This window comes from Stigmatopora argus, chromosome 18 (genome assembly GCF_051989625.1).
Source record: "Stigmatopora argus isolate UIUO_Sarg chromosome 18, RoL_Sarg_1.0, whole genome shotgun sequence".
Classification (NCBI taxonomy): Eukaryota; Metazoa; Chordata; class Actinopteri; order Syngnathiformes; family Syngnathidae; genus Stigmatopora; species Stigmatopora argus.
The window spans coordinates 6,049,205-6,074,085 of record NC_135404.1 but is presented as its reverse complement, the minus strand read 5'-3'; the positions used below and the strand labels follow the sequence as shown (position 1 = coordinate 6,074,085).

The 24,881-nt window shown below is 38.6% G+C and overlaps 2 protein-coding genes across 2 annotated transcripts in view; one reads left to right on the top strand and one right to left on the bottom strand.

Annotated features, from left to right (window-relative positions):
• Window positions 1-264: 264 nt before the first annotated feature.
• ngfrb (nerve growth factor receptor b) lies at window positions 265-21,321 on the bottom strand. Its single transcript, XM_077625297.1, has 6 exons — window positions 21,078-21,321; window positions 16,798-16,939; window positions 12,010-12,372; window positions 2,877-3,123; window positions 2,648-2,808; window positions 265-1,590 (listed from the first exon to the last, which is right to left on the bottom strand). Exons 1-6 carry the CDS (start codon window positions 21,129-21,131, stop codon window positions 1,259-1,261), a joined length of 1,299 nt encoding a protein of 432 aa, XP_077481423.1. The 5' UTR covers window positions 21,132-21,321; the 3' UTR covers window positions 265-1,258.
• The window catches only part of slc4a1b (solute carrier family 4 member 1b (Diego blood group)), a 23,338-nt gene continuing 15,189 nt past the window's right edge, over window positions 16,733-24,881 (top strand). Inside the window, exons 1-2 of the mRNA XM_077625294.1 lie at window positions 16,733-16,991; window positions 21,143-21,232. The gene's annotated coding sequence lies outside the window, so the exon portion shown is untranslated. The remainder of the gene's footprint in view (window positions 16,992-21,142; window positions 21,233-24,881) is intronic.

Here is a 24,881-nt window from a genome sequence, read left to right as displayed (position 1 = left end):
TCCTTCAAATATATTCCGCCTCCATAAGAGCACACGTAACCAAAATAGGCCCTTTTTAAACAAAAAAATCCGCTAATTTTTCCAGTTTTTTTATACTTTCTGATATTCCAACATAAGACAAATATTCAGACAGTCAAAGAATGTTTGACATCAAAAGTCATTAAAAATAGACATGTATTGTCATATTTGAACACATTAAATCATGAGGCAAAATATTAGACAAACATTCAAATAATGAAAAAAAAATAATGCCAAAAAAAGGAATGTACAATTACGTTGTACAACAAAAATAAACACAAATAAAATCTGAATTTATTTTGAGGGGACAATGTTTTTGTTTAAAACATTGCAATATAAGAAAAAAATCTGACAGTCAAAGAATTCAAAAAAAAAAAGGAAAAAATATCAACACAAAAACAACAAATGAGAATTTTTGGAAATATTTTTTGTCACTTGTCTTTTTTTGAATGTACCTCAAAACATAAAAATGATTTGAAAACATTTTAAATTAATAACAAAAAAATGACCATTTTTGTTTTTATCCTTCCAAATTTGAGAATCAGCCTAAACTAATAAAAACATACATTTAACTTATTCATTGACTGCCAGCCACTTTCCGTCCAATTAAATTGGACGTCTATCGCCCTCAATGGCAGAATTAAAATAAACAATTTTAAGGACAACACCTGAGAGAGGAGAACATTGATTGTTTTTTTTTGTTCTACTGCCTGCATGCGGGTTCGTATGTTTCGTAGCTTACTCGTGTGTGTACAATATGCTTTTTGGACATGCTGTCTTTTTATATATAATATACTGCTAATTTACACATTTAACATCATAGTGTCCCTAATTGCAGTTTCCAGTGAGCTACTTTTAGTGTGTAAAAAGTTGCTGCTTTCTATTAATCCATCAGAAAGTGTGTGGTATGTTAAATGCCGTGTGTTTTCTATGCTAAATCCATGCATGATTACATGTATTGTGGTTTGTGTGGACACTTCTTCAGTGGAAAGTCCAAAAATCCAAACTTGAGCGCTTGCGAGAATCCAGATCCGGTAGTTCTGCCAGATCAGGAGGCAGAAAATGTAAATAATGGTGCTTATCATCAGTAGTCTGGAGTCTTTAACATCTCTTTGGTATGATGGCGGCGATTTGTAACACTGGGGAGAGGCACTTCCATCCGCAGAATGGCGAGGATTGTGACTCCGAAAGCTCGTTTCCGTCCGCGTTCAAGCAAAATAAAACGAAAAGTTCACTTGGGCTAAACCACAGAGGTGGCGGTAGGTTTGGGGGCGGCGGGAGCTTGCGGTAAACTCTGAGCGATGTCGTTGCGGTTGATTTTGCGTAAAGCAGTGCGCAGGGCGTCCACGCTAGCGCAGTCCTTGGACGCCCAGTCGGAGAGGAGCGCATGAACCGGGTGCTCGTCCAGGCGGAAAGCGGCGATGCGGTCCTCTTCGTAGCCCAGCAGGCCCGCTAGGTTGCGCCAATCGTCCTCCATCTCGCTCTCGTCGCCGCCGTTGAACAGCAGCTGCTCCACTTTGTCGCGGGTTTGCAGGGGAAGCAGCAGATAGGAGTCCTCGTCTAGGGTCACCACTGGAACGAGACGGTGACAATGGGTTTATTTTTGAACGCTTACCAGCGTTTCCAGATGATATTTGGTTTTATGGTGGTCAAGTGGTTAGCACGTCCGACTCATTGTTTTCCTAGATTGAGGGTTCATTCCTTTGGTGGCTTACAACCTTCCCGTTTGGAGTTTGCATGTTCTCCTTGTGCCTTGGTGGGTTTTCTCTGGGTACTCCAGTTTCCTCCCACATTCCAAAACATGCATGGTTGCTTGGTGGAACAGTCTAAATCAGGCGTGTCAGACTCGGGTTGGTTCGCGGGCCGCTTTAACGTCAACTTGATTTTACGTGGGCCGGACCATTTTAGATATAATATTTAGATTTTTTTTTTAAATACATGATTAAGAGAACTGGATTAAAAGCCCTGAATATTCATTTTATTATAGATCTAAAACAATGTTTATTTTAACTTTTTTTTATATATTTTTAGATTTTACAAAATGATTTTTGAACTACAAACACAGAAAAAATGATTAAAAAATTACAATTATTGATTTAAAAGGGGGAAAATCAAGAAATTTAATATACATCTATACTCTTCATTTTAATTTGATCCTAAAACAGAAAGTCGGCACTCATGATTTACTTTCCCGGGCCACACAAAATGATGCAGCGGGCCAGATTTGGCCCCCGGGCCGCCACTTTGACACATGTGGTCTAAATTGTCCCTAGGTATGAGTATGAGTATAAATGGTTGTTTGTCTCATTATAGCCTGCGATTGCCAAAGCGCTTCAACAAATGTGCCGCGGGATAGGCTCCAGCACCCCCCTTGTGAGGATAAATGGTCCGAAAATAATGAATAAATAATGAAAATATTAAAACACTAAACAGTTTCTCTGACTAGTGTTTATACGGATCCGTGCAAAAGAATGTAGGGTCAATTTAAACTTCTTGTCCATGCCATTTTTGATTGATAATTTACTGCGGGCCAATTAAAACTGGCCATCGGGAAGCAGTTGGGTCACGGGAGCCGTAGTCTGGACACCACTTCCAACCAATCCGGCGTCAGTTAGCGTGAAATGGGTACCCGTGTGTGTTTGGTTCTGTCCCAGTTGTTCGTGCAGACTGTTGCTGTCCACCGAGATGCCGCTGTCGCTGTGTAGCTTCTCGCCTTCGGGTGACGGCGTCTGGTTTTGATTGGACGTGCAGTTGTTGGCCTGCTGCTTGTTCTGCTTGCAGCTGTTCCACCTGCACGGAGAGCGAGAAGTCGAATTGTTAAAAATGTCAAGTGTAGAGAAAGCGACGGTGGCGCTCGCCTCTTGAAGACGATGAAGGCCACTAGGGCAACCACCACGGCCGCCAGGACGGAGCAGTAGACGGGGATAAGTTTGTCGTTTAGGTTGCGGTAGATGGGCTCGTGCGAGTCGACGTCTGCGACGGTGGTGGCGGCGATGATGTCGTCGTCCGTAGGGCCGTCGGGCGGGGGACTGCCCACCGGGAAGTCGTCGTAGGTGGGCGTGGAGGCAGCGGTGAAGGGCGTGGGTGAGATGGACGGGTATTGTTCTGTAACAGACAGACAGAATGTTGTTTTTTTTTCTGTGTTAGTGACATTTAAGGCTAATTAATTCCTTGATGATGATAAGACGTCCATTCAATTTTTTTAAAGTATTGAGCTAATTACAATTTGGTTAAGTAATATGAAAGTAGGCATTTTTTTTAAATTTGAAAAAATTAAATTACAAAATCTTTGAAAATATGTCAAGAATAGTAATATTTACTATTTTCTTTTTGATTTTCGCACATATTTTTTTAAATGAGTAGAATATTTACAGTTTGGCTTTCCTATTTTTTATGAAAAAAAATTATATTTAGAAAATTCTAAAATAACAGAAAAGCACAATATTCTCATTGGCATTGAGAACATTAGATATACATTTTTTAAGTTAAGTTTTAGAAAAACTAATTCAATAAACACTCATTTTTTCCTCATTTTTTTAAATTGCAAAAATTTAATAAAATTTAAAAAAAACAATAAAAATGAAGTAAATGAATAGGTTTTCTGTTTGTTCTCTTATTGTTTTTTAATGTAAAAAAAAACATTAAAAAAAAACATGAATATTTTCTATTTCTTTTTCACAAAATGCTAATTTAATTATTTAAGAATAAATACTTCAAAAAAATAAATAAGATAATGTCAGGCCATCGCTGCCGGCCCTCCCAGTCCAAATTGGACATCTATTGCAAGCAACGTCTACTGCTGTCAATGGCAAACAATGACTTAATGAACTAACATAAAAGCAATTTGAACAGAAGGAAGACTGTTGATCAAAGCTCAATACATCCACTGCAGTGTATTGATTTCCATCCCGTTTGTCCGTCTCTCTTTTTCCCCTCTGGAAAGCAGACACCGTTCCCTGACAAAGATCCTCTTTATCCAGTCCGATAGCCCACTCACCCCCCCCAAAACCGTCTTCCCATTTTACTGGCTCTTCAACAGACATTTTCTTACGCAACAATCAGTTTGGCAGCTCCCGCTTTTGAAAGCGGCTTTTTAAAAGCAGTAACTCGATACACGTTGCGGCCAATCCACCTGGTTGCGTCCTTTTATTCCTTCACTTCCTTTATCACCTCCCATCTCTGCATCTATCTGATCTCTCTATGTCCAAAAAAAAGCGCCTTCACTTCATAATAGACTGTCTGGTTTGGGGTTGGTTGATTTGACATGGCCTAAATGGAAAATGTGGGTTTTGGTCCAGACTTTTATTTTTACAAAACTTGTGATAGGATTATAAAAAAGCAAACAGAAGGGCAATTGTCAAAATGACAAAAATCATTTACAAGTGCTAATTCTGTCAAATTACCAGGATACCACGCGACTGGCAGCCTATCAATTTAGCTGACAACTGGTCTCGATAATCGATTAATTAGAGAAATTGTTGGCAGATAAATTATCCCAAAACATGAAAAAAATAAATATTTTTTAAATGGTCTATTTTAAGGATAATTTGTCAAATGTCTTTTTATCTTACCTCATGTATTACCATATTTACTCGCATATAAGCCGCCTCTGTGTATATTTTTTACCTTTTTTGCAAGATACGTTTTTTTCTTGAATTTCATTCATAGATGTCAAAAGAAATTTTGTTTAGGGTTTTATCCGTTTATCTTTTCTCTATTTTGAAATAAATGACCGTATCGGCTACATTGTCTTGCGTCATGGCGTCATGACGTCATGGCGTCATGGTGTCATGGCGTTATGGTGTTTTGCTTTTGTCAGCTTGCAGTTTCGTGCATGTCGTCTTTTTATGCGCATATAAGCCGTCTCCTCGATTGAGTCATCATTTTTTTTGTCCGACAAATGCGGCTTATATGCGAGTAAATACATTAATTAAATAAGAATGAGTAAACAAACGTGATGCTTCTTTTTAATTAAAATACAAGTTTTTCAAACAAGAAAAACAGAATTGTTTTCATCCTCGGCTAACCTGTTATCTGTGTGCGCGCCACACCTGACTGTTTCCGCTTTGAAGCAGATGTCGCTCGTCTTTCAATCTATACTTACACACTTAATGCTTATTTTATTCCGCATGTCGTGACGTGCCGGCGGCACACGGGCCGCCCTCTGTAGCCGCGAAATCAAACTGAGACAGTTAATCCCGTTGCTTTGCCGTTTTTTTTTAAGTTTCTCCCTTGCCTTCTCAGTTTTCTCTGCGACGAAATGCAATCAGCAGCGGTGGAGGTCAAGCAGAGAAACCTGAGAAGACTCAAAAGTAACTCCATCGGTTTTATCGAGCGGAGCATGTTTTTCAGCGTCAATGCTGTCTTTCTTAGTCTCTGCAGTAGTTCCGCTTTCACTCTCGTCTTTATTTCTCTGTATTTTTTTCTCTAAATCTATATATTCTCTATATCTTGTCAAATATTTTTACGCTGTACGAGGCAGGTACTAAACTAATCTGCAGCCTTTGACTGCACTTAGATGTCCAATCCATGTGGAATGGGAGGGACGAATGAACAAATGTATGTAATGTAAGACATATAAAGAAGGAAATAACTTGCGTCTATTTTAGGCCATAACTGGAGCGTTTTTTTTAAATCCTTGTTTTCATGTATTTAATGTAGATTTTTATTAACATTTTTGTTAGGTTATAATTTTATTCATTTATAAAAATATATATTAGATTAATGATTAATAATAACAACTAATTAGAGCACTCTATGGAAAAACTTTCGCCTAAACAGCCAAATTCAAGGCATATGGTAGCGAGATGATGAAACAAGTTATCGTGAGATTTCTTTTCTGACCTGACCTTTGACCTCATTACTCCAAATTGTAATCACATCTATTTTATTTTATTTCAATTTCATTTCAAACACATCCTGCATGTTTGACAATAATCCCTTTATTCATTTTCGAGTTATCATTAAGTTCCTTTTAAGTTATCGTGAGAGACCGTTTCCGACCTGACCTTTGACCTCATTACTCCAAATTGTAATCACATCTATTTTATTTTATTTCCATTTCATTTCAAACACATCCGGCATGTTGGATAACAATTTCTTCATTCATTTTTGAGTTATCATGAAGTTTCTTTTATGTTTAAGTTTTCTTTTAAGTTATCGTAAGAGTCCTTTTTTTGACCTGACCTTTGACCTCATTACTCCAAATTGTGATCACATCTATTTGATTGAATTTCCATTTCATTTCAAACACGTAATGCATGTTTGATAATAATCCCTTGATTTGTTCTCGAGTTATCATGAAGTTTCTTTCAGTGGGTTGGGGGTGATTGAGTAAAATTACTTCCTTATTGAACTGGCCAAGAGAAGGAGGAATTTCTTTCCCGAGTTTGGTTGACCTTAACATTCGGCAACCCGCCGACGGCCGTCCTTCGGGAATCAAATGCCAAAAGGAAAATGGCAGGGACATTCCGGATTTAGCGTGTCCACAACATTAGCACATCAATAACCTCGAGGAATCGCCAGCGGTTGTTCATCTTTGTACGGCACAGTTGCTTATTGTGGGCAGACCGGCGTAGGCCACCTCTGACTCCGCTCGTTCAGTCGCCATCCTTCAATTCGAGCGTGCCGCACACTGTCGGCATTGTCGCTTCAATTGGGCCCTTGTGGATAAAGCGCATTCTCAAGGGGGGACATATTTGGAAGGTGACGAGGGCGAGGGCGACCCTAGCACTCTGGCTCGTGTGGTAGTTTAGTCGGCATGGCGTCGTTCGCATTCACGCTGTGTTGCAGATTTCTTTTTTTGTTTTTTTAGTCATCTATTTGTGTTCTAAAAGTCCGATTTTAACTCATTAAGGCTCGCAAGTGATTTGTCCTGACCACTAACATCGTTAGCACACTCATCTGCCCTATCACACTCATCTGACCTATCTTCCCTCCTCTTATCTTTCTGTCTACTAAGTATATCATTTCTCCTCATTCTGTCCTGCTGCGTACTGAGCTAACAACGCTACTTACATTAGCTCATGCAGGATTCCACTAAGTGCTTTAGAATTTTTATTGTTATCTCTTTTGTTGTTGTTGTTGTTGTCATTTTAACAATTTAAAAAATAGAATTAATTTGTTTAAAAAAATCTGAAATATTTTTAATCAACAAACGTTTTTTTTAATTCAAAAGTAAAATCTAGAATATTTTTCATTAAAAAATCACAAACAAAAAATAAATAATATTAGGTTAGTGTAAGATAAGATTGTAAGATAAGATGACAAAGACGCTTGGCAATTGCTTGTTCATACTGTCAGTTTTTGTAAGTACAGAAACATCGTAATCATAGAAACTTGACAGCGATTCATCAGACTTTGCCCAAAGTTTGGTCGTTGTCATGGAGACTTGCCACTGATTGATCAGACTTTTCCCAAAGTTTGATCGTTGTCATGGAGACTTGACATTGATTAATCAGACTTTGCCCAAAGTTTGGTCATTGTCATAGAAACTATAATATACCCTGTTTTCCTATATAAAGATTGACCCACTGTTCATTCGGAGAGAGTTGCAAGGACAACAGACTGTGAGCAGTTCACAGCTGTTCGAGCTCTCTCCCCATCCTGCAGTCTGGTAATAAACCTATTTCCTATTAAATTGATCTCACTCTTTCTTAACCTGCTCCTGAAGCGTTTTTTACAGATCTATCAGTTAGGTTAGAACTTTATTTCATCCCATGTTCGGGAAATTTCTTGGTTGCAGTAGAAAGACAGACACAAGACATTGTAGACCGAGGTAAGAATTTGGAGCCGCACACAGAAAGTCCACAAGGTGGGGACCTTCTGCAGACTGACAATATGACAATATTATTAATTAATGGACTCATTTTGATGATGCCAATAGCATTTTTTGTCAGGTTCCTAATTTCAGATTGTGCTAGAGTTCCCTGAATGTCTGCAGGCTTTGCCCTCCATCGTATTTTGGACTCATCCTTGAGTAGCCTTTAAGCATCTGAATGAATAATGCAACATTGAGCATGGACGTTTTGAGGCGATAGGGCAGCACACATAAGTGCAGCCAATCCCCGGAAGCCATGTTCAAAGAAAAACGAGGTTGCTAACAGAGCGTCTCTAAGTGCAGATGCCAGTTGAAGCGAGGCGTGAAGGGACCTAGTCCTGAAACGCCCTCTCAGGTGTTGACACGCGTTTACCCTCAAATCTGCCCTGTGTTTACAGGCAAAATCATGCAAATCCTCATGTGATGGTAAATGTTTCATGTCAGTTTAACAGCTCGACTTTAATGTCAGCTTTTTCTTGGCAGTGTTTATTTTTACAAATAGGACACTGCTTCATCCCATGCTGACGTGACCCGAGTTTACCCGGTTTTGTTGTGAGAGGAGTTCGAATTCACTTTAAAGCTCTGTCTTGACCTTTCAACCACGGTCAGTGTCACAAGTTTCGAGATTAACATCTTGCAAGCATACCCTCCAAATTGTGGGTGTCGTGTTTTCAGGGCTTTTAATCCAGTTCTTTTAATCAATTTATTTTTAAAAAATCTAAATATTATATCTAAAATGGCCCACATAAAATCGAGTTGACGTTAACGCGGCCCGCGAACCAACCCGAGTCTGACACCCCTGGATTAGGACACTAGCTTCATCACTGGCAGCCAATATTAATTCCTGAAACATAATATTAGAATTGTGAGAAGAGTAGGAAGGATATTTCGGTGTTTCCTTAGTTTGATTGCTTTAAGTGTTACTATGGCAGCTTTCCAGGAATTCCTAACAGCAGAATTTGTGATTGCAAAGTACCGCTTGAAAGGATGTTGTCGTGCCTTCCCCTCTTTAGCAGCAATGCCTGCAGCCTCTCATGTTACGACCAGTCTTTACGCAAGCAGTCGCTCACCGGTTCTCGACCCGCCCCACCGTCGGACCGAGTCCTCCCTCGCCTTAGGGCCGGTGTCATCTGACCGGCCTAATGTAAACGCGGACGCCTGGCGGAGCCGCAGATTCGAAGGCAGCGATAACGCGAGCGCTCCGCTAAAAAGATTACGCAAGGAATAAGGACGGTGTGATTGAGTTAGCGCCACGAATGATGATGTGGCGCGTGGGCCCTCCGGCGTCTTTGCGTTGGTCACGTGGCGTGCTGTGCTGGTTATCGAAAGGATGTCAGAGTTCTGGCCCCTTAGATTCTGATCTTCTCGTCAGTTCGATTCAAATGCATTAAGCCAACGTTCTCAATGGAGGAGGTTTTAGGACATGCAGGTCTGACTTGCCTTTGTTATAGGCCACATTGCAGTTTATGCCTAAGAACTAGGGTTGCCATGTTTATCAAATCATGGACAACTATTTAGCAAATGAATCAACCGCTCTTTTTATAATGGATGAATTGTTTAGAGACATTAAATAGTCCAAATCTTTTTCAGCCTGTTGATATCAAGTACTTCATTTTGTCATTTGTAGTATTTTATTCATGTACATAGCTGGATTTTAAAACAGCATGTTCTTTTTTTTGTTTAGTTTAAAGGAAAAATTGTAAATATTCCATAAATTAATTCATTCATCTTCTTGCTGGAGCCTATTGCAGCTGACTTTGGGCAAAAGCCAGACTATACCATAGACTGGTCGCCGGACCATTTTAGATATAATATTTACATTTTTTTATATAAATTGATTAAAAGAACTGGATTAAAATCCCTGAATATTCAGTTTTTTTTATTGATCTAAAACAATGTTTATTTTACCTTTATTTATATATATATATATATATATAATATATATATATATATATATATATATTATATACATGTATATATATATATATTTAGATTTTACAAAATGATTTTTGAACTAAAAACACAGAAAAAAAATGATTAAAAAATTGCAATTATTGATTTAAAAAGGGGGAAAATCAGGAAATTTAATATACATCTATACTCTTCATTTTAATTTGATCCTAAAACAGAAAGTTGGCACTCATGATTTACTTTCCCGGGCCACACAAAATGATGCAGCGGGCCAGATTTGGGCCCCGGGCCGCCACTTTGACACATGTGGACTAGATGGAATATCTCCATCAATACTTTCTGATTGAGGTTCACACTAGAGCCCATTGATAGTTTACCTTCATATTTTACCCCGCCCAGACCGTTTTGTCCAATGATTGAACGATGTTTACACATGCGTAGGCTTGTTATCAAATCCTGGGCTGCTTGCAAAAATTGCAAAGCACCACATCAAAAAACTCTAGTCCACAGGTATTTGAAGCAACCAAGTGGTGCTGGAGTGTCTTTTTCATTCCACGCCTGGTCACATTCTTACTCATGTGTGACCATGTGGTGACGCACCTCACGTACCGCAACTTGTAAACAGCGTACTGATGATTCAAGTCCCACAAACTTGACAAGATGCTTTTATGGATGAATCATTCAAGTCCAAACAAACTGAGCATGAGTCCCACATTCAACCTTTCTCGTAACTCATTGTCATCTAACTGGGGATTGAACCCTCAATCTCAGAACTGTAAGGCGGGCATGCTAACCACTCCACAAAATATATCGAAATTAATAGAATTAAAAGAAAAATAAAGCCAGTTTAGTCATTGTCCTTCCGAGAAAAACAAGAACAGAGCGAGTACGTTTTAAGACCTCCCTCCAGGCTCTCTAAAAGTGATAAAATAATTATTCAGAACTGATGTCCACATTTGTAAACATCACATTTTGGGACACCAGGTCTTTCTGTTTTTTTTTTTTAAATGACCAATAATAGGCATTTGCCCTGTGAATTGGTTAAGATGAAGCAAGTGGATAATGCTGAGATTTGAGTAAGCCCACAATGATGTCACCCAAATAATGTACACGCGCCAGGCTCAAAAGGCCAAATAATTCTCTTAAATTCGAGACGGCGATAACGGCGGGCATCCTCGCGACCAATCGACACACTCCTTTCATTGTGGCCGGACAAAAGACTCGATTTAATCTGCCGGGCGTCGGGTCGCGGCGATGGCCGCTGACGGCAGCCGTGCGGAATTTGAGATGCGAAGCGAGATAGCCACAGGGTACAGTCATGTAAAAGCGCGGTCGACAGATACGACCTTCCTGAAATCCCTCAGTTTCCGGGAGAAAGAGTCTTTGTGTCGTCGGGATGGAGACGCGTCACCGAAGACGGCTCCGGGATGACATTTGGATCAATGGATTCACAATAGACCGTAGTGTCACATTTAGACGATATATCAATGTCCATGACATACAGTCATCGACCACAAATATGCTCGCGCGTTGGTTGGTTGGATTCATGCCCTCAGGCCATTCAGGGAATTTCTGGTCAAGAAGGGACGTTAATGTGTTTTCAATTGAAATTTGGATTTTGAAGGACTAGCGTAGGTCAACAGAAAACATGGCACCTTGGGCAAATTGGATGATTTGTTCCAAAGCATTGGTAGAATATATGTGGGTAGGCTGAGCTGTTGGCTAGTGATTAGCCAGAGCTATCAAACTGTATCTGGAGCTAGCTGCACAAGCACATATATTGTTGTGTTGACTTAAAGCCATTTTCAAGACGGACTATGCCAGAAATACGACAGGACAGCCTCGACTTTCAGCATTAGCTTCAATGGCGATAGAAAAGAAGGAAGAAAGAAAGCAGGATGGCTATTGTGTACAGTTAAAAATGATTTTTGGTGAGTAAAATCTGGCTATATTCCTAAATAATATTCGGTTCTGATATCTGAAAAGCTCCAGTGTTTGTAATTAATCACTAAATGCTGCTAGGAAGTGGATTTTAGCCCATTTTAGTGCAATTTTTGCCGTTTCGCCATTGACGTCCATCGCTGTCTCTTCCCGGGAAAATCACCCCCCGGCCCGGTTGTAATGTCTGAACAGCTCCAGTATTTGTATTTAATCATTAAATGCTGCTATGAAGTGGACTTTACCCGTTGAAGGCGCAACGAGAAAATGCACAGACCGCCACTGCGTGTGACCCATCCCAGTTAGAAAACACGTCTTCTTACCTTGACAAATGGTGTCCGAGACGGGCGTACAGAACTTCAGCAGTAGCTCGTCGCCCTCGTCGCAGGCGGTACAAGGGATGCAGGGCTCCCTGGAGCTCTCCTGGTCCGAGTAGGTGTCGCCGCCGCACTCCTCGCACACCGTGTCGTGTTGGGGTTCGCAGCTGAGCAGCATACCCTCCCCGATGGGACACTTGGTACACGGCTCGCACCTCTGCGACAGCTCGTTGAGGTAGAAGCCGTAGTTGCACACGCAGATGGCGTCGTTGGAGTCCGTGCACGGCGTCTCCATGCGGAAGAGGCCCGTGCATTTGGTGCACGGTTGACATCTCTCGGTGTGGCTGAAGTTTTCTGAAAAGGTTTCGCCTGAAAACCAAAGCACTTTTTTCAGTTCTTCCGAACAAAAGACAACTCTTGAACTCCTCCGATGTTTTGGAGAGAGATATATCTTCATTCCAAAGATGCGATCAATATACCGTGTTTTATGGAATTGTATTTCAGATGGGTAGAGACCTAAATTATGCAACAGACCCATTTGTAAGAGCACCGTGCGCTTCTGCGCCAGTGCGAGATGGGAGGGCTTCACTGCCGCTTGGCCTCGGCAAACAGAAAATATTCTCCCATTTCCAAAGTGAGTATTTTGGCTGAGTATTTTGGTGGCAGAATTTTAGTAGATTTAAGAGAATTTGGAAATCTAAGGGCACTTTTAGGCTATATTTCAGGAGATTTGCAAGGCTTTAGATCACTTTTAGGCTATACCTCAGTAGATTTACCAGAATTTAGGTCATTTTAGGCTATATTTCAGTAGATTTGCGAGAATTTTGGTCACTTTTAGGAAGTATTTTTGGGTTGTCACTTTTTCCCCCTCAGAATTTTAGGAAAATTTGGACAATATTTTTATTTTAACAGAATCAAAGGTCACTTTTAGTAAGTGTGTTACTAGATTTGCGAGAATTTAGGTCACTTTTAGGAAGTATTTTTGGGTCGTCACTATTTTTACCTCAGTATTTTAGTAGATTTTTGAGAATGTTTTCATTTTAACAGAATGAAAGGTCACTTTAGGCTATATTTCAGTAGATTTGCGAGAATTTAGGTCACTTTTAAGAAGTATTTTTGGGTCGTCACTATTTTTACCTCAGTATTTTAGTAAATTTTTGGGAATATTTTTATTTTAACAGATTCAAAGGTCACTTTTAGTAAGTGTTACTAGATTTAAGAGAATTTAAGTGATTTTGGAACGATTTTTACATAGTTTTAAGAGAATTAAAGAGATTTTTGGAAAGTTTTTACATAGATTTAAGAGAATTTAGGTTGGTACTCGAGATGTAACATTTTTAAAAATCCCCTTCAGAGAGTTTTTGATCAGATTTAAGAGTATTTGGACTTGACTTAAGTTCAATGACTCCACTTCAACTCGGTGTCGAGTGCCACTGGATCTCCCGCTGCGTCAGACATTCTGATCATGTAGCAAGATTGGTACTTGCTGACAGATGGAGCGTCACTCTAGCTGAACCTTCTCTGATGCTATCAGATTTGGCCTCTTCTCGGTTTTGGGTGCAAAGTGGGTGTCCGCTGGCCGTCATGCTAGGTGGGGGGTATCCTCGCTTACCAGACTCACTCAGACTTGACGCTTCTTCCGCCTCCTCCTCCCCGAGTGCTCTTAGAGCCATTATCATAATGCCGCTCATCAATAATGCACGTCAATACATTAATAACGCTAGCCTGGAGTATGCGGGCTGGCGGGGGCGACCTGGCGAGGCTTTGGGGCAAGGCTGCAGATGGTCTTTTCCTGGCTTAGGGGCTTCTGGACACATACTATAAAAAAACATTACCAAGTGCTTTTTCTTAAGCATCTCCATGGACTATCTTTTTAAAAAAAATAGCATGTTTTGGTACTTTTGTGGATGCTGGAAGGGCTCGACGGGTAATTTTTGAGTAATTAATTTGATTAGTTGAATAGGTTTTGGGAAAATAAATCATAAAAAAATCAAATTAAACAAAAATTATTCTTAGTAATGCATATCTACGTATATCAAGTTCTTTTTTTATTTAAATTAAATTGTAACTCACTAAAACTGGATTTTTTTGCATTTGTTTTATAAATGTAATTTAAAAAATATGGAATTAAATTACATCTTTATGTTAGCAAGTATCTTTGATGACATTTTTGTTTAAAAAACAAAAAAATCTTTAAATTAATTCAATTGTTTAGATAAAAAAATGTTTGATAGCAATGTGTATTACGTTAAAAGTTTTATTGTTTTTTGAATGAAAATGAAATTAATTAAATTAAAATCGATTTTTTTTAATTCTCAAAAATAACAAGTAATAAAGTCATTAATTGGGCAGTAAATGAATTAAAATTAATAGTAGACAATGATTTTTTTTCTCCTGGCACTTTTTGTTGTTGCTCTGTCTGTGGTTTATCATGTCTTAGCAACTAAACTGTAATTCCCAAGCACCAATTAAATTGAGCAATAACAGAAAGCCGCAAGCCAGGCTTGATTTCACGGTAATTATTTTCAGGCAATTAGACAATAGGATGTAAAAGCCGTTGCGACTTTCACATCACTTTTCCAACAGACTAATGTATTTTCGCCAATTGCCATCTGGCAAAGCAATATATCTGATAACTGTTATATCGGTTTAGCCCCTGTTGAGATCTGGACTACTGTTAGCAACACTCTAAAACTCAATTGAGCACTTGTTCTACAGCAAATTTACAGATTCCCTAAACCGGTCGACATGGTCCCAGTATGGCCGGTACCACTGTGGCCGGATGTTTCGTCGAAAGACGTTTGGTGCCCGGACGTTTGGTCAACCGGACGTTTGGTCGACCGGACTTTTGGTCGACCGGACGTTTGGTAGAACGGACGTTTGGTCGCCGGGTTCGCTCACTGTCAAATTATGACAGAGAGTTTACTGTTGATATTTTGATATTAGATATTTAGATATTAAACTCACTCTCTCTCTCTCATGATTATAATTTTGAGAGCTGGTTTCAACAGTAACAACCCGGTGACCAAACGTCCGTTCTACCAAACGTCCATTCCACCAAATGTCCGGTCGACCAAACGTCCGGGGACCAAATGTCTTTCGACCAAACGTCCGAGTATCGGTACCACAGTCTGCTCTGGGTAACTGGCAGTAAATCGTATGTTTCCATTGAGGGTTGGACTATGCCAAATGCTGCTCTATGTCACCGTTTCTGTTCATAACTTTCATGGTCAGAACATCTAGGTCAGGGGTCGGGAAACTTTTTGAAAGAGAGAGCCATAAACAATTCCTATTTTCAAATCTTATTCCTTGCGAGCCATACTCACAATTTAAAAGTCAAAATACATGGAACTTTGTAGTCATTTTGTCACTTTTAAAGTACAAAAAGTCTCTGAATTCCTTTGACAACGTTGTTGGCTGTTGCTAATCAATGAATATCAATGAGTTCAATGAGTATCAATGAAATCAATGACACAGTCCCGACGTGACGTTCCTATTGGTGCGTTCAGGACTCGGCTCTCTCACCACTGGTTTCTATATTTTAGCTCAGAGCCATATGCACCCATCATAAGAGCCACATGTGGCTCCCGAGCCATAGGTTCCCTACCTCTGATCTAGGTGCAGCTGTTTTAGTGTTAGTGTTGAGGGCGTCGGGTTTGGTGGTCTTAGTATCGTCTTAGTGTCTGCTTTTTGTAGATGATATAGTTCTGTTGCCTCATCAGGCCGCAATCTTCAACTCTCAGTTCGAAGTGGTTGGGATGGGAATCAGCACCCCCAAATCCAAGACAGCGACCCTCGGTGGGAAAAAGGTCAAGTGGAAGAGTTTAAGTATCTGGGGTTCTTTTTACGAGTGGAGGTAGAAAGAACAAGATTCCACATACAAGTGGCTGACAAATTTTATTCGCTGCTGTTGGAAAAGTTGGGAGTTGTTTTGTTTTCCAACCCAATCATCCCTCTGTGCGTCTCGATGACTTCTCTCACGACCTGCCTGCTTTTGGAATGGTGAGGCTCCTTATTTGCTACTTGCTCACTCCAGTTGACCCTGTTTTTTGGGTTCTGGTCATCAAGTATCTTGAGCTAACTGCTGACAAATTCCAATATAAAAGCGTCCATCCAAGTGTTGACGCAAATGTACCTTGGATGTTGTACTGGAGCCCTTTTGGCTTGTCCACTGCCTTAAAAATCCTCCATTGTCTGCCCTAAAAATCCTCCATTGTATATTTTTCTACGACATTTGGACTGGTTCCCGTTCTTATATGTTCTGGCGTTGCTCATAAAGTCCGTGCCTAGTGGAAGTTGACTACCTTACATGGTCACGGACGGTCAGCCGTGATTACCAGCTGACTTCCCTAACACGCTGTGAAATAAGGCTGAATGACTTTGATAGCCAGGAATGATCGTCAAACTCCTTTATGGTACTTGAAAAAATACCCAATGAAGAGCCAATGGTAAATCTGTACTTAAAAGAAATAGTGCAACTTATTTGTTTAGGATTTGATTAATCTATCCACAGTGTGGAGTTTGCATGTTCTTCCCGGGCTTGCGTGGGTTTTTCCCGGGTACTCCGGTTTCCTCCCACATCCCCAAAACATGCATGCTAGGCGAATTGAACACTCTAAATTGCCCCTGAGCATGAATGTTTGTCCTTTGTCTCCTTCGTTTTCTGAGGGTTGCAGGGGGTGCTGGAGCCTATCCCAGCTAACTATGAGCACCAGGCGGGGGATACCCTAAATGAGTGGCCAGCCAATCGTAGGGCTGTTGTTGATTAATTGTGTGAATTTGTGTTTTGCTTACTGTCCAGGCAGGGTGCGCAGACGGGCTGCCTGGCTCCACACGGCTGCTGCACCCCCTCGCCGGGTGGGCATTGTTTGCAGCATTTCCCATCGGTGGTGTACTGGCCCGACAAGCACTTTTCCTCCTTGGCTGAAGTCCTCGCCTGTCAATCATTTGGACATGTCATCATTACGTGAGGCCATAGAAGATGTGAGGTAATTGGGTCAGACACAATCAAACAAGTCATGAGTGTAGATATTTGATTGCAAAAGTTTCAATACTTAGTTATGGATACTTTGGCTTTTTTTGGTTGAATTATTGGCTGCCATTGGCGGGATGTCCAATATATTTTTGACTGGGTAAATTCTGGTCATTTAGGGGCATTCTGGATTCACTTTCTATAGATTTAGGATCATTTTCTGTTTTTTTTTTCCTAGTCCTCCTGTTCATTGATGACTTTCTGTTAATTATGGGCATTATGGGTAACTTCCTCTTGGAAACTTTTTGTTGATTTTTTTTTCACTTTCTAATGTTTTGGGCAGCATGAGTTACTTTCTATTCATTTTGGGACAATTTGAGGATTAAAAAAAAAACTCAACTAATGACTAATCAAATATTAATGTTAATATAGTTTTAATAATATAATAAATACAAAAAAATATGAAAATAAATAAATAGTATAATATTAATAAAAACATTTATTTGTAAATAAAACATGTATATACATATATATATATATATATTTACTGTTTTTTTTATTCCCCTTTTATTTTAATTTTGAATCTTAAAAAACATAATCTACATTTAAAAAATAAAATGGGAAAACATCTACTGTTCACTCTTTAGCTGCCATTGACTACAAAACATAAACATTTGGAGATTTATTCACGTCAAAACGGATTGCACTTCTCATGGCGCTAAAGAGTGGCCTATAAATTGTTAAGACAGTATTGACTGTAATAAATTAAGCTCATGTTTGCTGCCCACCAGCTAGCACTGTTTCAGGCCCCCCTCATAAAACCCTCACTTGAACGCAACACGTGCGCATACATCGTAGGACGCAAGAGCGGGCTCATAAATCTCTATCTAAAGGTGTGTGCGGAATGCGACTGACAAAACGTCAAATGTTGCCTTCAGGCTCCGGTGAGTCAGTTGCTAGGTTGCGGGTGTAAAGTTGTGCTTCCCAAAGTGATAGTATGGCATTAAAAAAAACAACAACATTTGTGTTCCTCTATTAACACTTGCTGTACGCTTTAATACGAATGCGGAAAAACAACACGCAGATGTCAACTGTCAAAGAAAAGAAAGAAAAAAACCTGTTGGCGGATATTTGAAAGCATGCCAAGTCCCACGGGCATTTTGGTTTCATCCCCTTTTGACCCTTGTCGGTTTTTCGGGTGACGCTAACACCCGAGCCGCTGCTTGGAGTTGTAGGCGTGGTGCGAAACCTCAAGAGAAACTCGCTATATGATATTGTCACTGCACAGCAATTAAAGGGGAAGCGTCAGGTTTTTGTTTTTTTTTACAGTTTTAAGTAGTTCTCATGTGTTTTACTATGACGCTGCCACCGAAAAAGAAGAAAATAGCAATATGATTCGAACTGAACGTTTAGTCAGATTTTTGGATTGGAGAAGTTTGAAATACCAAATTGAGAATGTTAATTGTGTTTTAATTTATTGTGTTGAAATAATGCTAGTTTGAATGACGTTTGTCGCATGCTTTGGGTGAAATGGCACAAGGAGTAAGATTTGTAATCATCATCATTAGGGATTGTTTACCTTTTGATTTTATATAATCATTTATTTGAAATCTGTCCAGTTCAACTGCTTGGCATAAAGAATGGGAATCTGGATCTATTTGTAGGCTAACCAGTTTTAATGTGCCACATGGGGGTTTAGTGTACTCCCAATTGTGGTTGTTTATAGTGTGTTGTTTATTTAGAGAAAGCAGCTGGAGTGAAAATGTTTTGGGAATAGTGATTAAGAAAAAAAACTAAAACATTTGACTATGTATGTACTTTGCTACCCAAAATGGGTAGTGTTGTTGTCTACTTTTACTGAGTGGACACCATGTGAGGATGGGGGTATCTAGTAGGCATACCTGGTTGTAGGGATTGTTTACATAGCGTATGTTGAAATGGATTGGACACCTATCAAGTGACAAACTGCAAATGAGGCTTTTTGTTGTTTTCGGTTCAGTAAAATGAAATTAAAGCATTTATTTTTACTTCAGTATAAATAATGCCATTCATAACAAAAGACCCTATAATTCAACCATTGGCAACTATTGATGTGAAAGGCAATTTGAACATTTTTTACTATAAATATATATATATATATATATATATATATATATATATATATATATATATATATATATATATATATATATATATATATTTTTTTTTTTTAAGCGTTAATTTAGACTGATTTACAAATTGGATAAAGATTTTTAAAAATGCAAAAAAATCAACTAATGTTGATATATATCTTTTACTCATCAACTGCCATTGACAATCACATATATGTTAAATCCATTTCAACTATGATAGCTGGTATTGGTTGATCCTTTTTCACTGCCATCGATCGCACAATCGCCAACCCTCCCTGTCAAAATGGATTGGACTTCTATTGCTGTCAATGCCAGCCAATAATAATAATAATTGAAAAACAAATGGGGTTGTTGTTCTCCTTGTAAAAATGTGACAAAATATTAAATTACACTAATTGATAACTGCAAAAATGACTTTTTAACTACTTTAGCAAACAAATAACCTTTTGAACCGTCAATTTTTTTTATGCATGTTTTGTTGTCTTCCTTCGACAGCGATAAACGTCCAATCCATCGAACAATCCCTGCCAGTCCAAATGAATTAAACGTCTATCACCGTCAATGGCGCTGAAACACGATCTCCGTAATGCCCGAGACAATTTTCCGTCAGCGGCACTTAACCTCTTAACCTGAGTTGTCAGTGCTTGTTAAACCATTAGCCGTCCGGCATGCCGACCTTCCTCACAACTTATCAATATTGCATACCTGAGTCAGAACACGATGCACGTTTGCTGTTCGCTTGTTAAAACCTAACCTGTCACACGTGAAAACGCCGTCAAATATTTACAACTGTCGATAAATTAGCGTTTAACAAAAACTTTCCCTGCGCGTTAAAAAAAATGGGGAATAAATAACATGTTCATGAAGAAGGCTGATTTTGAAGATATATATTTTAGCTTGGTATAATTATAAGCAGTATGTGCACCATGAAAGGACTTTCAAAAAACAAAAATCTAAAATTTTAAGTCAATATCCATACTCAGAAAATAATAGCATAAAATCCCAAAGTTAAATATTATTATTTTATTCACAATGCGGTACCATTGATGATTATGGCATCCAGTCATCTTTCTGTTGTTTGTCATTAATAGATCCAATCCTTTTAAACTGAGCATTGGTTTACTACTTCCACTTGAAATTGATTGAATGTATAGTGCTGTCAATGGCAGTCGATATGTTAAGAGGAGAAATGGAAAAATATATTTGATTAATATCTAGAGCAAGGGTGTCAGACTCGGGTTGTTTCGCGGGCCGCTTTAACGTCAACTCTATTTCACGTGGGCCGCACCATTTTAGATATATTTAGATTATTTTTTTTATAAATGGATTAAAAGAACTGGATTAAAAGCCCTGAATATTCAGTTTTTTATAGAGCTAAAACAATGTTTGTTTTAGCTTTTTAAATATATTTTTAGATTTTCCAAAATTATTTTTGAACTAAAAACACAGAAAAAATGGATTAAAAAATTACAATTATTGATTTAAAAGGGGGAAAATCAGGAAATTTAATATACATCTATACTCTTCATTTTAATTTGATCCTAAAACAGAAAGTCGGCACTCATCATTTACTTTCTAGGGCCGCACAAAATGATGCGGCGGGCCAGATTTGGCCCCCGGGCCGATACTTTGACACCTGTGTTCTAGAGTAAAGCTAAATCAAATTCACCCTATGACAGCACTGTCAAATGGATCTCTGTTAGTGACAAACTAATTTCAAATATCAGCAGATGCACATGGTTTGACATCTGAGCAATTATTAAAAATTATCGGAAATTGTGCTAAGTACGATTTGTTTGGTATTGCTATTTCAACATTTTTGTACTTTTTTTGTGCAAAAATAAATATCTGAGTCTCGATACTTCTGCGAACAAATATCATATCTGGATACAACATTTCAGTAATTAAATATTTTTGACAACCCTAAAAAAAACAACAACAAGAGTTAAAGCAAAAAAAAATCGACTCACCAGTCCCAGCAATACTGTCATCAAAATCATATTCATCTCGTAAATCCTTCCCATTTTTGCTTCAGATGACCCGCTCACAGATTTCCCTGAGCAATGGAGCGGGTGAGCATCCTTGTCGATTCCTAAAAGAAGAAGAAGCGCCCAGCAAAGTCAAGGTGAGGGTCCGCAAACGCCAAATGCATGCTGAGAAAACACGAGCGGGAGTCGGGCCGGTTGGGTGTTTTGCTTGCAGTGCACTGACTGGCTGCTCTTGTGACACCGGCACGCAGCTTCGAGGCGTCCTCGCCCTTGGCCACGCCCACCTAGTGAACACACACACACACCCAACACTTTAAACACATGCACACACTGGTTTTCAGGTTGGAACATGGATTTTTTAGTGTCTCTTGACTTGTGGGGCCTCCTCATAAACACACCCATAAACAATCATATCCAGGTACTATTCTGTTTAAAAATAAATGTTGAATTTACGTGCAAAAAATATGACAGCTGTGGTAGACAGAATTTGACTGAAAACTGTGGAATACACGTGAAAATGGTACAGTTATTGTTATTGTCCTTTTAATTGAAAATCATGGTATTATATTTTTGCATTTTAATAGTGTAAGCAAAGTATCCCCAGGCAATCTTCCTGGAATTGCATCTTCTAGTTCACATGTGTCAAAGTGGCGGCCCGGGGGCCAAATCTGGCCCACCGCATCATTTTGTGTGGCCCGGGAAAGTAAATCATGAGTGCCGACTTTCTGTTTTAGGATCAAATTAAAATGAAGAGTATAGATGTATATTAAATTTACTGATTTTCCCCCTTTTAAATCAATAATTGTAATTTTTTATCATTTTTTTCTCTGTTTTTAGTTCAAAAATCATTTTGTAAAATCTAAAAATATAGTAAATAAAAGCTAAAATAAACATTGTTTTAGATCTATAAAAAACTGAATATTCAGGGCTTTTAATCCGGTTCTTTTAATCCATTTATTGAAAAAAAATCTAAATATTATATCTAAAATGGTCCGGTCCACGTAAAATCAAGTTGACGTTAAAGCGGCCCGCAACCAACCCGAGTCTAACACCCCTGTTGTAACTAATATGTCCCCACCTGGGATTTAAACCCACACCCGACTGCCTCAGTGACAGCAGGGGTTCAAAGTCTAGTTCGAAAAAAGGATCACTGTGAGTGATGTCACCACTTGAAACTGGTTACGCACCTCATACAAGAATTTGATGTCAAACAGAAGTATTGTTGTTGTTCATACTTGGTTGTCAATTTGATTAGTTAATATTCTGGCAACTCAAACTGACAGTGTTTTGCCGTCATTTCAAAATAAAATCAAAAATAACATTTGACATTCATTTCAGGACTTCGAAAAGAAGAATCGTAGTGCTGTACGATATGATTATCAAAATCACCAAAACAACATTATATATATATAGCTTCTCCTGCCAACCGTACATACTAAGTAACGCACGCAAAACAATTCAAAATAGCAACATTCATTTGTCCATTTTCCGTAACGCTTGTCTGCACGCGCGGGGTGCTGTAGCCTATCCTAGCCAACTACTGAACCCAGACGGGGGACACCCTCAACTAGTTTCCAGCCAATCACAGGGCAAAATAGCAACACAATAAGAACACCATTCGTTCCAATATTAATTAATTTATTATCAATTTTATTCTACTATCTTTATATAGACAAGTGTTAAAAGGCAAATCCACTAGTCACGCGTATTACTAGATAATTACTTTTCTTTGCATTTGAGCAAAAATGCTATGCTACTTTGCTGTTTCTGTTTACACTGCATAGGTTTAGGTTGCAGCACTACTTGATCCACTTAACATTTGACAAGCCAGTTTAATGTCCATTCAAAATAGAATTAGTGGAGGCAATGCTGTCATAGTGTATCATTTTTCACCAAATAATTAAAAATGTATTCTATCGATATCGTGATATAATATGGCCCTTATTTTGATAGGAGATTTTTTTTGTACAAAAGTAAAGAATGGAAATAATTATGCTTGTTTATGGTGCCATGTACCAACTAGTTCCACAGCTGCTGAGAACTCCTGCATTTGATCTCAGGGCGTAACATCGTGTTTAGTCATGATGGGAGCCCGGGAAGTGCTTCTCGCTTTTTAGACGGAGCCAATATTTGGCCTCAGGTGTCGCGTTATTCAACAGAAGGTTGTGCCCTCCGATGCATAAAGGCGGCTGTGTTTTGTTCCCGGAGCGAAGCGAGGATTAAAGACGTTGATAAATGGGTAGGAAAAAAAAGGAAGAGAAAGAAGTTAGTGTTTGTTTGGAGGGGAAGACCCAAAAAGTTCATCAAGTTGAAGACTTTGTGAAATCGGATGAAAAATGAATGCTGCCTGTGGCAGTGAATGAATGTCCCGCCACCAATTAAAAAAAAAAAATGCAACTCTTTCAGCAACGCTTTGAAGTTGACAGCAATCCAATCATGGGGTCTCCAAACTTTCTGTTGTGAATGAGTGCATCACTAGTAGAAGTCCAATCCATTTGAGGTGGGAGGGTTGGCAGCAAATCCTCTCATTGGTGGAAATAGCCTCAATGAGTTCAAATGTTGACATTGAGTTATGATTAGAAAGATGGAGCAAAAAAATGTTTTTAAAGTGGATTTTTATAGATTTTTAATATTTGAGCACTTTGTTTTTCTTGCTTTAAAATGCTTCCTTCTGTTATCATTTTTTATTGTAACAAATAATCTACTGTGCTGACATGAATCAAAGTACTACTTCAAATACTTGAATCTTTACCCATTGTACTAAATTCATCTGATAATTTTAGTAGTTGTTTGCAGTACACGTTTGACGCTTTGACTATGCTACTTAAAAAAAGCTTTTCAGCCTGTGGAGTGCAAATTTTGTCATTTTGATTAACATTTCTATTAAAATAAACTCCTAAAAGTCTTGTTATGGTGGGGTAATGTTTAGGGTAAATCTCATTTCATGATCGTGTGATCTTGTTTACAAAAACAAGTTAAGTCTCATCACTGAAGCGAGAATATATATATATATATTATATATATATATATATATATATATATATATATATATATATATATATATATATATATATATATATATATATATATATATATATAAAATTGCCCAAAAAAAACATCATTGGTGAGATACTATTAAAATGGTGCTAATTTTTGGGACCGTATGGGCCAACTCTAACAAAACCAGGTTTCGAATGTCACTAACCCAAAAGGATTTGACATTTATTGTTGTCAATGGCAGTGCATTTTTTCTGATGTACCGACAATGACATGGATTTTTTGTGTGTGCATCTGGTCCTCTTTGCTTTCATGCATAATTTAGATTGCCACAGTAACACCAGCATCCGTTCGTTCTCCGTTCTCAATCGTTATTTGCTCGCTGAGTAGAAATCGTAGCAAAATGTGGAAGTGATATTATTTTAAGACTTGGAACGGGTGTTGTGCTTGCTCATCACTTGGTCAAATGTATCAGTTGGGCGTTTGAGGCCATTGTGGATGTTTTGGAGAGATATGAGAGGGACCTGACACTATTTGAAAGGACAAAAAAGTTAAACTGTAGCATTTTTGGATCTTTAGATATTCATAAATGGTACTGTGGTAGAAGGAGATTTAAAAACTTAAATGTTGAAGTATGATTTACTGTCATGGTGGTGTCATTTTGCAAGCCAAGTACGCCTAGTATCTTATTTTTCATGATGTCCAATGTTGCTCTCTGCTGGACATTTAGAGGAAGGGCATTACCCTTTTGAAATGGCAGGGTAATTACATTTATTTTTCATTCATTCA

Excerpts from the sequence above, each read along its gene's own strand:
- ngfrb (XM_077625297.1), bottom strand. The coding sequence starts at position 21,131 with ATGGGAAGGATTTACGAGATGAATATGATTTTGATGACAGTATTGCTG. Across the intron at positions 12,373-16,797 it reads CTGCGCACCCTGCCTGGACA|GCGAAACCTTTTCAGAAAAC; the intron begins GTAAGCAAAACA and ends TTTGGTTTTCAG. Across the intron at positions 1,591-2,647 it reads ACAGAACCAAACACACACGG|TGGTGACCCTAGACGAGGAC; the intron begins GTACCCATTTCA and ends GTCTCGTTCCAG.